Source organism: Vulpes lagopus, chromosome 1, assembly GCF_018345385.1.
Source record: "Vulpes lagopus strain Blue_001 chromosome 1, ASM1834538v1, whole genome shotgun sequence".
In the NCBI taxonomy this organism is placed as follows: domain Eukaryota; kingdom Metazoa; phylum Chordata; class Mammalia; order Carnivora; family Canidae; genus Vulpes; species Vulpes lagopus.
The window spans coordinates 57,593,487-57,607,254 of NC_054824.1; the positions used below are offsets into that span (position 1 = coordinate 57,593,487).

The window sequence follows — 13,768 nt, forward strand, 5'->3', positions numbered from 1 at the left end:
TCCACACTCAGCGTGGAGCCTACTTGGGATTTTCTCTCTCTCCCCCTGCCCCACACCTCCCTCTAAATAAATAAACAAATCAAGTGAGCAAGCATAGGGTACATGTAACCCTCTGAATTAGTATTTTTGTATTCTTCGTATTCTTTTGTATCCTTTCTAGCAGTGCAAATGCTGGACATAAGGTAGTTCTATTTCTAATGTCTTGAGAAACCTCCACACTGTTTTCCAGAGTGCTTATACCAGTTTGTATTCCCACCAACAGTGCATGAATATTCCTTTTTCTCCACATCCTCCTCACCAATACCTGTTTTTCTTGTGTTGATGATTTTAGCCATTCTGACAGATGTGAGGTGAGATAGTTCATTATAGTTTTGATTTGTATTTGCCTGGTAAGTGATACTGAGCATCTTTTCATGTCATTGCTGGCCATTCTATGTCTTCTTGGAAAAATGTCTATTCATGTCGTCTGCCCATTTGTTAATTGGACTATGTGGGGTTTGGGTGTTGAGTTTTATAAAAGTTCTTTATATTTGCTGGATATTTATACCCTTTACTGAATACATCATTTGCCAATATCTTCTCTCATTCTGCAGGTTTCCTTTTAATTTTGACTGTTTCTCCTGCTGTGCAGAAACTTTTAATTTGATGTAATTCCAGTAGTTCATTTTTGCTTTTGTTTCTCTTTGCCTCAGGAGAGAGAGATCTATCTAGAAAGAAGTTGCTATGACTGATTTCAAAGAAGTTACTGGCTATGTTCTCTTCTAGAATTTTTATGGTTTCAGATCTCTCATTTAGGTCTCTAATCCATGTTGAATTTATTTTTGTGTATGGTGTAAGGAAGTGGTCCAGTTTCATTGTTTTGCAAGTGGCCATCCAGTTTTACCAACACCATTTGTTGAAGACACTGTCCTTTTCCCATTGGAATATCCTTTTCTGCTTTGTCAAAGACTGACCACTTAATTTTAGGTTTATAACTGTAGGTTTATTTCTGGATTTTCTGTTCAACTTACCTAGGTGTCTATTTTTGTACCAGGACCTTACTGTTTTGATTACTACAGTTTTGTAATATAACTTGAAGTCCAGAATTGTGATGGCTCAAGTTTTGCTATTCTTTTTTAAGATTGCTTTAGCTATTTAGGGTCTTTTGTGTTCCACACAAATGTTAGGACAGCTTGTCCTAAGTTGTATGAAAAATGCTATTGGTATTTGGATAGGGATTGCGTAAAATGTGTAGGTTGCTCTAGGTAGTATAGACATTTTAAAATGTTTATTCTTCCAATCCATGGCCATGGAATGCCTTTCTTTCCATTTCTTTGTGTCATCTTCAGTTTCTTTCATCAATGTTTTATACTGTTTGGAATACAGGTCTTCCACCTCTTTGGCTATGTTCATTCCTAGGTATCTTTATTTTTGGTGCAGTTGTAAACGGGACTGTTTTCTTCATTTCACTTTCTGCTGCTTCCTTATTGGCATATATAAACGCAACAGATTTCCATACATTGATTTTGCATCCTAAGACTTTACTGAATTCATTTATCAGTTCTAGCAGTGTTTTTGGTGCAGTCTTTCAGATTTTCTATATAGACTGTCATGTCACCTGCAAATAGGGAAAGTTTTACTTCTTCCTTACAAATTTGGATGCCTTTTATTTCTTCTTGTTGTGTGAATCAAAGCGGTGAGAACAGACATCCTTGTCTTGTTCCTGACCTTAGGGGAAAAGCTCTGTTTTTCCGCATTGAGGATAATGTTATAGTTTTTCACAAATGGCTTTTATTAAACTTACTTTGTTGAGGGTTTTATCATGAATGGATGTTGCACTTTGTCAAATGCTTTTTCTACATCTATTGAAATGATAATATGGTTATTATCCTTTTATTGATGTGATAGATCACATTGATTTGAGATTAAAATACATTTCACAGAGAATATTCCATGACAGATGAGAGGGGAAAATAAATCACAGATCTGGATTACATGCAAATAAAATTTTGGAGGTATTTTTGATTGGCAAATGGAATGAACCAAAAGCACTTCATGTTTTACAACTTTGTCTTTACCTCAAATGCCTTAAAATTTAGATCTTATTAAGTTAATGTGACACCATTTTACTCTGCAAACTCTCATTCAGAGAATTAAATGGCAAACATCAGGCTAGTTTCCATAGAAAAATATAAAGTATAATCAGTGTGAATTTCCGCCCTTAATGAGATTTTATGGAACTATAACTATTCAAAGTGAGAAACACTTAGAAAAACCTGATCACAAATACTTACTAATTAAAGAATAGAACTTATTATTAGTTTTGTCAGTGATCCAACTTTGAAACAAAAATTCCTAATATTCCTATTTCATGCTCTGGATTCATTTATCTGAAGTAAATCCTGAGACTAAACAGTGAGCCCTTAGCAGGCAATTTCCATTTGCCACTAGTTATCTGCATAAATCAAGATTTTTCTCCAAATATTGCAACAAAGTAAAATAAGGAAATAAATCACTATTATAATGTGCATATATCTCTACACAAATTGCACATTTCTGCCCATTAAAACTGCCTCAGAATTCAAACACATTGACTGGCCATATATGAATTTAAAAAAACAATTTAAACTAAGAAGTTCATAACCTTATCTAAAATTAACAGAAATTCAATCCTTAAAATCCACTTACATTTTCAAACCTAAAAATTCACCTACAGTAACACTTTGTGCCATGTGAGGTCTATTTCCCCTCCAAAATCCAGATCTGTACTTCTAGAATAATAAAAGTACGTTTTGCCTTTCTGTCATTCTAAACTCTCCCTAAACTTTCACACAAGATACCTCAAACTTCTATATGTTTTCTTCTATATATAACAAATGAAGAAACTAAAAGCAGTGCTTTAATTTAACATAAAACTCAAACTAGTCTCTCCTAGAATTCATCCCATTTTCTTTTTCTGAAACTACTAAACTTATTATCAATAATGGACTTTTTCAAAATATAATCAAAACAGGGAAAAAATCCTTCCTACACAATTTTTATAAGAACACATTAAATAAAACTAAAGTTCTGGGGAAAAATTAATTTCTGCATTACTACAAAACATCTTATCCCACCTATATACCCCTTCTAACAAATGTCAAAAATTGAGAACTGTTTTTATAAGTTGGTGCAAGAATTGGGGAAATCGTTCGAAAATGAAAATACAGCAATCAGCACCAGCCATGTTCCAAACACTTTATCAGTATTAGCCCATCCAATCCCCTTAACAACCTGAGGTTATTTTTACCCCATTTACGGAGTAAGAAACTGAAGCACAGACAGGTTAAGTAACTCGCTCAGTCATAACAGCTAATAGGTGGAAGAGCCAGAATTTGACCTTAAGCTGTCCCAGTCTGGAGCCGTGCTCTTAACCCTCTAGCTATACTTAAATAGTACACATATTAGGAGCCATCACTTAATAGGTATCCAAGTTATTTCAAAACGAAGAAATTAAAGACTTTTTCATTTTGTGACACACCAGATAAAGTAACATATATTTAACCTGCCATCTTAAATTATAATAAAGACTGCTGATAACAAAACCAAGCAAATGAGACTTAAAGAAAAAGCTCTTTTTAAATGATTTTGATAACTTTAACACGAATTATTACATACCGATAAATTTAAAGTATATGTTCATATGTAAATGTCTGACAAATACCTTTCAAAAACTAACTACAAATGCCCTCGAATAATCAACCTTCAAAATACATTCAAGGTAGGCAAGCTGAAAGCATACAAACATCACACTTTACCTAGATAATGTGGCAACTTGCCTAACCAGAACACAGCAGAAAAGTCACTAAGAAAAGGACTCTGAACAATTAAAACAGATACTCCAATGTCCAAGTATTAATGCTAATTTTCCTCAAGATAATATCTCACACACTAAGTAAGGGTATACTTATTTCCCCTTGCGCAGAATTACAAATTTGAATAGGATTCCCACACTAGAAAAATTAGAGAAGGGAGGGTGAAGAGGACACTAATCACAGTGACAAGAACATCCAATAGGAAAGCAGAAAAATATTTAAATAACTCCAAAATGCAAAGGAATCTGATCAACAGTCCAACATACAATCCAACACATTACTCAAGGCATCTCAGCAACTGATGGTCACAAATGATGACCCTAGGTCATCAAGAGGTTTAATTACATTCCACATCCTATTTAAAACAAAAAAGACACATATTTTAGTACGCTTTTCATCCAAATCAGTTAAAGTGGTTTTATCATTTGATGCTTACAGGAATAAAAATTCAAACACTCAGTAAACTCAACCAATTAAAAAGGAATTCATTTGAAAGGTGCCAACAGCAAAGGTTTTACTGTCTGGGGGTTTAAGAGCACTTTGTCTACAAAGGTTACCTGAAAGACATAAAAGTAGAAAGTGCAGCAAAACACAAAAGAGCTAAGCGAGGATCTGTAAACACTGCTTAAAGCATTTCTCACAAAACATTGTGTGGGCAGAAGGTGCCACATCAGCAGTCGTCAGTATCTGTCCTGCTTCTAAATCATTTGTTAGTTGCATGAATTACTAATTTCGGTTAACAGTGTGTTTGATATGAAGAGTATCAATTCTCAACTACCAAAAAAAAAAAAAAAAAAAGGTAGAGTCTTCCTGATTTGGTCTATAAAAACTCAAAACTGGGATCATTCTTACAGAGCATGCTTATGCTCGCTGGTAGCACAAATCTATGTTTTATAATGGCACACTTTTATAATGGCACGCACACTGCTTTTAGGTTGCTTTTAATTTAAGGGATTGCGAGAGAGACAGTGCCTAGCCCACACCGAAATCTTTTATCAAGAGAACTGTTACATCGCTCAACAACACTCCCTTTCAACCAGGCTGCAACACATTCTGCTTTCTCTAGCTCCAAACTAAACTGTAAAAAGCACATAGTTAAAAAAAAAAAAAAAAAAAAAAACAAAAAAAAAAAGCACATAGTAACATACATATAAGGCCTTGTAGTTTTGTCTCCTCCAGCAAGGAAGTCTAACTCCAAACAGGAAACAGCTTCTCAAAGGGTTCAACCCTGAAAACCTATCAGACCCCAACCCCGCACTCGGGAAGGGATTTCGGGTCCGGGCGCCAACACGCTCGCCCAGGTAACACCGCAGTGTGCACTCCGGCGTCCCCGTCCGCGAGGCATCCCTCGCAAGTCTCAGCGGAGGGGGAAAAAAAAAAAAAAGATTACCTCTCCTACTAAGAGCAAACGGAGACCTTCTTAGAAAGGCCAAGCTACACAACGCCGAGCAGAAGATAAAGAAGTTTAAAGAGCCACTTTGTTAAGTTTTTCCATCACCCTCCCCCATCCGAGCGGAATGGGGGAGGGCGGGAGAGGCTGGGAAGTTCAGGCTGAGGTTAGCTTAACCGGGCGGTGGGCGGTGGGCGAGGACCGGGTCGGCGCCCCTGCCCCTTTGCTCACCTTTCCCGAGGGCGGGAAGGGGCGGGGGAGGGGGGGGCGCGCGGGACAAGGCGCCCGCAAACCCTCGGACCAAGTTCTCCGCGAGCAGAGGGGGGCGGAAGGCAGGGCGAGGAGGGGCGGCGGGGCGGCGGGGCGGTGGGCCGGGGCCGGGGCCGGGGCCGAGACCCCGAGGCCCGGCGGGGCGGCGGGAAGCGCCCGCGAGCGTCTTACCCATGCTGGGGGCTCCCGCGGGGAGAAGCCCGGCGCTCGCGGCTCCTCCTCCGGCTGCTCGCGCGGCCGCACTGGCGGCGGGAGGCGGGCCCCGCGCTCGGCGCTCGCTCCTCCTGAGCTCAGGCGGGGCGAAGAGGCGCCTCCATCCGCCCGCGGCGCCCCCCGGACTGTCCCGTCAGCGCGGCCCGCGAGCGAGAGGCGGCGGCGGCGGCGCGGCGGCGGCCGAAGTCGCGGTGGCGGGCGGGCCCTCCGCCGCCCTCCGCCGCCCGCCCGGACGGCTGCTTTCCCAGCCCGGGTGGATCCCGCAGCAGGGCTGGGACCTGCCGGCTCGTCCCGGCCGCCGAGTCCCAACCGTCGGAGCCCCGGAGCCCGCCTCCCGCCGCTCCCGGACACAACCGCCGTCCCGGAACGCGCCGCCGAAAGCTGAGCGGGAGACCCCACGGAGGCCGGGAAGGTGCCGGGAGCCGGACCCGGGAGGCGGGAAGTCTCGCGAGAACCCCCCTCCCGTTCTCCCGGCCCCGCCCCCTCCGCGTCCCGGCCCACCGCCGGCACCCCAGCTGGTGCCAGGTGCGGTGACGTCAGGGCCGGGGAGCCGCGCGCCGCCCGCGTCCAGGTGCAGCGGGCTGAAGAGGAAGGAATCCGGAAGCGCTGCGGCAGCCCCTGCACCTGGGCGTGCGGCGCGCTGGGGCGGCCGTTTTGTCCGGTTTGCCGCCCCAGATGAATACCGAGCGTATGCTCCCAGGCGCGGTGAGCCTGAGTTGCCCCACTTTCTGCGGGGGGCGATGCGGTCTTGCTCCGTGCAGAGTGGCGGGTTCTGGGGGACCCGACAGAAAACAGACGGCGAGAGCCAGAGGCAAAGAGGCAACGGAGCCCGAGACCTCTTGCTTGTCAACCCTTAGAGGCCAACCTGTTCCTGGGACCCCCCGAAGTTTACGTTGCAGGTTCTTGGCAAATCACAAGCACACAGGCATTGGGGGGCGGGGAGGGGACACACACAACCAGAAGCACACACACAAAATTATATTTTACAGAAATAAATTATTGGTTCATTTAGCCTCTGTCAGCTGACAACATCTAAATCCCTTTACTTGACCAGGGGGAGAAGTAGTCATGATTTGAAATACTGCCAGGTATTTTTTTTCTAGCCTCAGTATGAGGAAGGACATAGGATTACTGTAATCAGACATGAGCATTTCTTAGAAGAGTTGGAAACAAGTATAATTCAGGCAGCTTTTCTTACCCTACTGTTTAAATAGACCCAGTTCCAGACAGATGTGTGAGAGCAACATTTGTTGACTGCCAACTACTGTGCCGAATGCTTTTTTAAAGAAATTATGTCATTCAATTCTCAAAACTATGAATTGTAGGAATTAACGAATCTCAGCGCTAGGACTGCCTTGCTGTTTGAAATCAAGCAGACCTGGGTTTCTGAAACAGCACAGCCATTTACTCTTTTGTTCACCTTGGGTAAATTAAACCTGGCTGAACTTCAGTTTCTTGAATCTCTCGGAAAAAAAAAAAAATCTTTACACTGCAAAACCGTGTCACACAGTAACAACCTTTTAAATATTTATCCCCATGATCTCTTACAGACCTGCTTTTGCCATCTTTTAATATTTTTTTTCTTTCAAAAATGTTGCATACGGTACCTTTCTAACAAGGATTGTCAATCACAATCAGAGGCTGAAAAGGACAAAAGAAAAATAATTTTTAATATGCACACCTAAATGAGATGTACATGTTGACTGTGTTGCATTAAAACTACAAAACGTGCCCTTTTTCAGCCAACAAATATTTCTCAGTATGGGTTGGCATAAAATATTATATGACTGAGGTGTACAATATGGTGATTCAACGTATATATATTATGAAGTTGTTGCAGTGTTGCAGGGTTCTTGTCTCACAGAGTTAGAGAATGAATCTCTGGGACTCAAAAAAGTGAAGTGAAAGTTTATTAAGTGAAAGTGAGAACTGAAAGGAAAGAAAAAAGCTCTCTAGGGTGAGCGGAGTGTCCTGAATGGGTTGCCACGAGGGCTTTTATGGTGGATCTTTTATAGAAAACTAACTGGTGAGCTTAACCTCACCCCTGGGAGCACCATGTTGACTTCTCCTTCAAGTATGGTAAGTTTCGATGGTCAATTTGTTAACTTTCATAAAAATATCTCCTCTATAACATTTAAAACAGACAAGATAGTCTCTTTATATCCCCTTAGCTCTGGTTTTTGTTTATAACTTTCATGGAAATATCTCATCTACGGATCCCTGAGTGGCTCAGCGGTTTATCGCCTGCCTTCGGCCCAGGGTGTGGTCCCGGAGTCCCAGGATCAAGTCCCACACCGGGTCCCTGCATGGAGCCTGGTTCTCCCTCTGCCTGTGTCTCTGCCTCTCTCTCTCTCTCTCTCTCTCTCAAGTAAATACATAAAATCTATAACATTTCTCCACATCTAGGATTGCTGTGAGCCTGGCCAGTAGCCCCTTACCTGTCTCCCTCTACCTATCCCTGCCTGTCCCTTACTCAAAATGAACACCAGAATAAATTAAGCTACTATCTTTTACCCTACAAAGCTATTACAATATTATTAACTATATTCTCTATGTTGTACATTGCATTCCATGTCTTATTTATTTTATAACTGGAAGTTTGTACCTTTTGTTTCCCTTCCTCTACTTTGCCCATTCTGCCACCCACTTCCCTCTGTGGCAACCACCAGATTCTTCTTTGTATCTGTGAGTCTGTTTTGTCTGGGTTTTTTTTTTCAAATTCCACATGTAAATGAAATCATAAAGTATTTGCCTTTCTCTGACTTATTTCACTTAGAATACTATCATCTCCATCCATTCATGTTGTCACAAATGGCAAGATTTTATTCTTTTTATGGCTGAATAATATTCCTCTGTGTGTGTGTGTGTGTGTGTGTATCTCACATCTTTATCCTTTCATGTATGATAGACACAGGTTGTATGTGTATCTTAACTATTGTAAATAATGCCACAATGTACATAGAAGCAAAATATGTTTTTGAATTAGTGTTTTTGTTTTCTTCAGATAAATACCCAAAAGTGGAATTGCTAGATCATATGGTGGTTTGTTCTATTTTTAATTTTCTCAGAGCCTTCATACTATTTCCCATGGTGACTATACCATTTTGCATTCCACCAATAGTGCACAAGTTTTCCTTTTTCTCCCTATCCTCCTCAACACTTGTTATTTCTTGCCTTTTTTTTTTTTTTGACACTAGCCATTCTGACAGGTATAAGTGGTACCTCATTGTGGTTTTGATTTGCATTTCCCTAATGATTAGTAATGTTGCATAGCTTATCATGTATCTGGTGGCCATCTGTATTTGGTGTTTTTTGCAAAATTATATGTTCAGATCCCCTGCCCATTTCTTAACTTGACTATTGTGGTTTTCTGTTAATATTGAGTTGTGTGAGTTCTTTCTATATTTTGAATATTAATCCATTATCAAGTGATACAAATGGTGTAATGAATTGCTTTTTTACTATATTGATGATTTTCTCTGCTGTGCAAAATTCTTTTAGCTTTGTATAGTCCCATATCTTTGCTTTTGTTGCCCTTGCCAGAGGAGATAAATCCAAAACAGATATTGGTAAGACTGATGTCCAACACATGCTGCATATGTGTCCTTCTAGAAGTTTTATGGTTTCCAGTCTTGACATTTAGGTCTTTAATCCATTTAGAGTTATTTTTGTATGTGGTGTAAGAAATTGGTCTGGTTTCATTCCTTTGCATATAGTTGTCCAGTTTTCCCAATATCATTTATTGAAGAGACTATCTTTTCCCCATTGTATATTCTTCCCTCCTTAGTCACAGATTAATCGGCTATGTATTCCTGGACTCTGTTCTGTTTTATTGATCTAAGTATTTTTGTGTGAGTAACATAGTGTTTTGATTATTAGAGTTTTGTAGTATAGTTAGAAATCTGGGAGTATGATAATGCTAGCCTTGGTCTTCTTCCTCTAGATTACTTTAGTTATTTGGGGTCTTTTGTGGTCCCCTACTAGTTTTCAGATTGTTAGTGGCTGATATTTGCATCCATGTTCATCAGAGATATTGGCTTGTTGCTTTCTTTTTTGTGGTATCTTTGTATGGTTTTGGTGTCAGGGTGAAGCTAGACCTATAGAACAAGTTTGTTCCTTGTTCTTTATTTTTTTTGAATAATTTGAGAATAGGTATTAACTCTTCTTTAAATGTTGGGCAAAAAAATAAATAAATAAATGTTGGGCAAAATTCACCTGTGAATTTTGTGCTCAGACTTTTGTTTGTTGGGATTTGTTTTTGATTCCTAATTCAATTTTACTACTAGTAACCAATCTGTTAGATTTTCTATTTCATTGTAATTCAGTCTTGGAAGGTTCTGTGTTTCTAGGAATTTATCCATTTCTTCTAGGTTGTTTCATTCACTGACATATAATTTTTGTGGAAGTCTCTTATGATCCTTTGTATTTCTCTGGTATCTGTTCTACTTCTCTTTCATTTCTGATTTTATTTATTTGGGCCCTCTTTTTTTCTTAATGAGTCTGACTAAAGATACATTCTTTTTTTTTTTTTAAGAATTAGCTCTTAATTTCATTGATTTCTTTATATATTTTTTAATCTGTTTCATTTATTTCTGCTCTAGTCTTTATTATTTCCTTCCTACTACTAACTTTGGGTTTTGTTCCTCTCTTTCTAGTTTCTTTAGTTATAAAGTTAGATTGTTCATTTGGGAATTTTATTGTTTCTTGAGCTAGGCCTGTATCACTATGAACTTGCCTCTTATAATTGTTTTGTTATGTTATCATAGGTTTTGGTTGTTGTGGTTCCATTTTCATTCATATCAAGATATCTTTTTTATTTCCCTCTTTGATTTCTTCATTGACTCATTGTTCTTTAGCCTTCAGGAGTTTGTGGTTGGTTTGTTTTTGTTTTTGTTTTTTTGTTTTGTTTTGTTTTTTGTTGGTTGATTTTTTTAAAAAAGATTTTATTTATTTATTTAGAGAGAGAGAGAGGATACAAGCGGGGTGGGGGGGTTGCAAGTGGAGAGAGGGAGAAGCAGTCTACCGGCTGAGCAGGGAGCCCAGCTTGGGGCTTGATCCCAGGACTCTAGGATCATGACCTGAACCGAAGGCAGAAGCTTAACTGCCTGAGCCACCCAGGCACCCATTTGTTTTGTGTGTGTGTGTGTGTGTGTGTGTGTGTGTGTGTGTTTAAGATTTATTTATTTATTTAAGAGAGAGAGAGTGCTCGTGCATGCATGCTTGAATTGGGAGAAGGAAGAGCAAAGGGGAAAAATCTCAAGCAGACTCTTCACTGAGCACAGAGACTGTCATAGGGTCTGTCTAATGACCCATAAGATTATGACCTGAACCAAAATCAAGGGTTAGATGCTTAACCAACTGAGCCACCCAGGTGCCTCCAGGAGTTTGTGTTTTTTCACCTTTTCTTCTAATTGATTTCTGCTTTTATACAGTTGTGGTAGGAAAAGATGTGTAATGAGTTTTCAGTCTTCTTAAATGTATTAAGACTTATCTTGTGGCCTAACATGTGCTCTATCCCAGAGAATGTTCTGTATGCACTTGAAAAGAATGTGTATTCTGCTGGTTTAGGAAGGAACGCTCTGCATGTATCTATTAAATCCATCTGGTCTAATGTGTTATATAAAGCAATATTTCTGTATTGATTTTCTATCTGGATAATCTATCCCTTGAAGTAAGTGGGGTTTTATAATCCCCTGCTATTATTGTATTGCTGTAATTTTATCCCTCTATGTCTGTTAATATTTGCATTATGTTATGTGCATAGATATTTACAAGAGTCATATCCTCTTGTTAAATAATCTCTTTATCGTTATTAATGCCCTTCTTTGTCTCTTGTTGCAGTCTCTGGTTTAAAGTCTATTTTGTTTGGTATAAGAATTGCTACCACAGCTTTCATCTTTTTCCATTCCTTTACTTTCAGTCTTTGTATGTCTTCAGAGCTGAAGTGAGTGTCTTGTAGGCGATATATATATTTGTCTTGTTTTTTGTATCCATTTAGCCACCCTATGTCTTTTGATTGGAGCATTTAGTCCATTTACATTTAAAGTAATTATTGATGAATACCTACTTATTGTCATTTTGTTGTTTTTTGGTTGTTTTGTAGTTCTTTGTTCTTCTCTATTACTGATCTCTTCCCCTGCAAGTTGATGACATTCCTTGGTGATATATTCCTTGGTCTCTTCTATTATAAGTATTTCGTTTGTAGTTACCATAGGTTCATATGTAATATACTATGCATATAGCAGTCCTTTTTAAGTTGTTGGTGGCTTAAGTTCAAACCTGTTCTTTTCTTTTTTTTAATAAATTTCTCTTGTTTTAGTTTATTTTTTTTTAAGATTTTATTTATTCATGAGAGACACAGAGAGAGAGAGAGAGAGAGAGACAGGCAGAGAGAGAAGCAGGCTCCTCACAGGGAGCCCGATGTGGGACTCGATCTGGGACTAGGATCACGCCCTGAGCCAAAGGCCGACGCTCAACCGCTGAGCCACCCAGGCGTCCCAAACCTGTTCTAAAAGCACTACATTTTTACTCTCTCTGCTGTGTTTTATGTTTTTGACATATTTTACATATTATTTTGAGAATTCCTTGACTAATTTTTGTAGATCAAGATAATATACTACTTCTATCTTTTATCCTTCATACTAGCATATATGTTGTTGGTCTACTACCTTTACTGTATGCTTACCTTTACCAGTGCAATGTTTTCTTTCATTATTTTGAAATTTCTAGTAATGGCCTTTTCTTTACCATTTAATGAAGTGTCCCTTTAACATTTCTTGTAAGACCAGTTTGAACTCCTTTAGAGTTTTGCTTGCCTGGGAAACTCCTTCTCTCTTCTTCTATTCTGAGTGATATCCTTGCTGGATAGAGTATTTTTGGTTTTAAGTTGTTTCCTTTCAGCATTCTTGTTGTGCCACTCTCTTCTGGCTTGTAAAGTTTCTGCTAAAAAATCAGCTAGTTATCTTCAGGTGTTCCCTTGTCCATAACTAGTGGTTTTTCTCTTGCTGTTTTTAGGATTCTTTATTTTTAACTGTTGACACTTCAATTATAATGTGTCTTAGTGTGGTTCACTTTGGGTTCGTCCTATTGGGTACTCTCCATGCTTCCTGCACCTAGTTGTCTGTTTCCTTTACTAGGCTAGGGAACTTTTCAGTCATTATTTCTATAGATAGGTTTGCTTTCCCTTTCTTAGTCTTTTCTCCTTGGGACTTCTATAATGAATGTTAGTATTCAGTGGTCCATTAAACTATCCTCATGCTTTATTCTTTTTATATTTGATGCTCTGATTGGATGATTTCCACTGCCCTGTCTTCTATATTGCTGCTCATTCTTCTGCATCATCTAATCTGTTATTGAATCTCTGGTGTGTTTTCATTTCAGTTATTGTATTCTTTAGCACTGACTGGTTCTTTTTTATATTTTCAATCTCTTTATTGAAGTTCTCACTGTGTTCAACTATTCCTCTCCCTCGTTCAGTGAGCATTTTTATGACCATTACTTTGAACTTTATCTGGCAGATTGCTTATCTTCATTTTGCTTGCCATTTGGGGTTTCATTTTCAGTTTTTGTTTTTTGTGGGTTTTTTTTTAATTTTTGTCTTGTTCTTTCATTTGGGACATATTTCTTTGTCTCTTCATTTTGCCTAACTCTCTGCATTTGTTTCTATGCATTAGGTAGATCAGATGCATTTCCCTGTCTTGAAGGAGTGGTTTTATAAAGAATGTGCCCCTGTGGGGCCCAGTTGCACAAATACTCTTGGTCATCTGAGCCAGTGTCCCAAAAATGTGCCCTGTATGGGCTGCGTATACCCCTCTATTATGGCTGGATCATGACTGGTATGGACATGTTGTTGTGTGAGGCTTTCCCTTGCTATGGCTGTATATTAGGCCCAGCCATCACTGCTACACACATGCTGTTAAATGCAGCTAGCCCCGAGCCTGTCTGGCTCTAACACCTGGCTGTGATTGCCACAGGTGCACTGTTGTGCAAGGTTGGTTCCTTGCACGCCTGCCTGTAAGCTGTGACAGCCCTGGACTTGCTGGAGGGCAGGACAGGCCTCCAG

The 13,768-nt window shown here is 39.8% G+C and overlaps 1 protein-coding gene across 1 annotated transcript in view; it reads right to left on the reverse strand.

Moving 5' to 3' along the window:
* LOC121488001 (CD2 associated protein) overlaps positions 1–5,787 on the reverse strand; it is a 140,121-nt gene extending 134,334 nt beyond the window's left edge. Inside the window, exon 1 of the mRNA XM_041750193.1 lies at positions 5,665–5,787. Within this exon, the coding sequence (XP_041606127.1) occupies positions 5,665–5,668 (4 nt within the window). The 5' untranslated portion in view covers positions 5,669–5,787. The remainder of the gene's footprint in view (positions 1–5,664) is intronic.
* Positions 5,788–13,768: the final 7,981 nt, after the last annotated feature.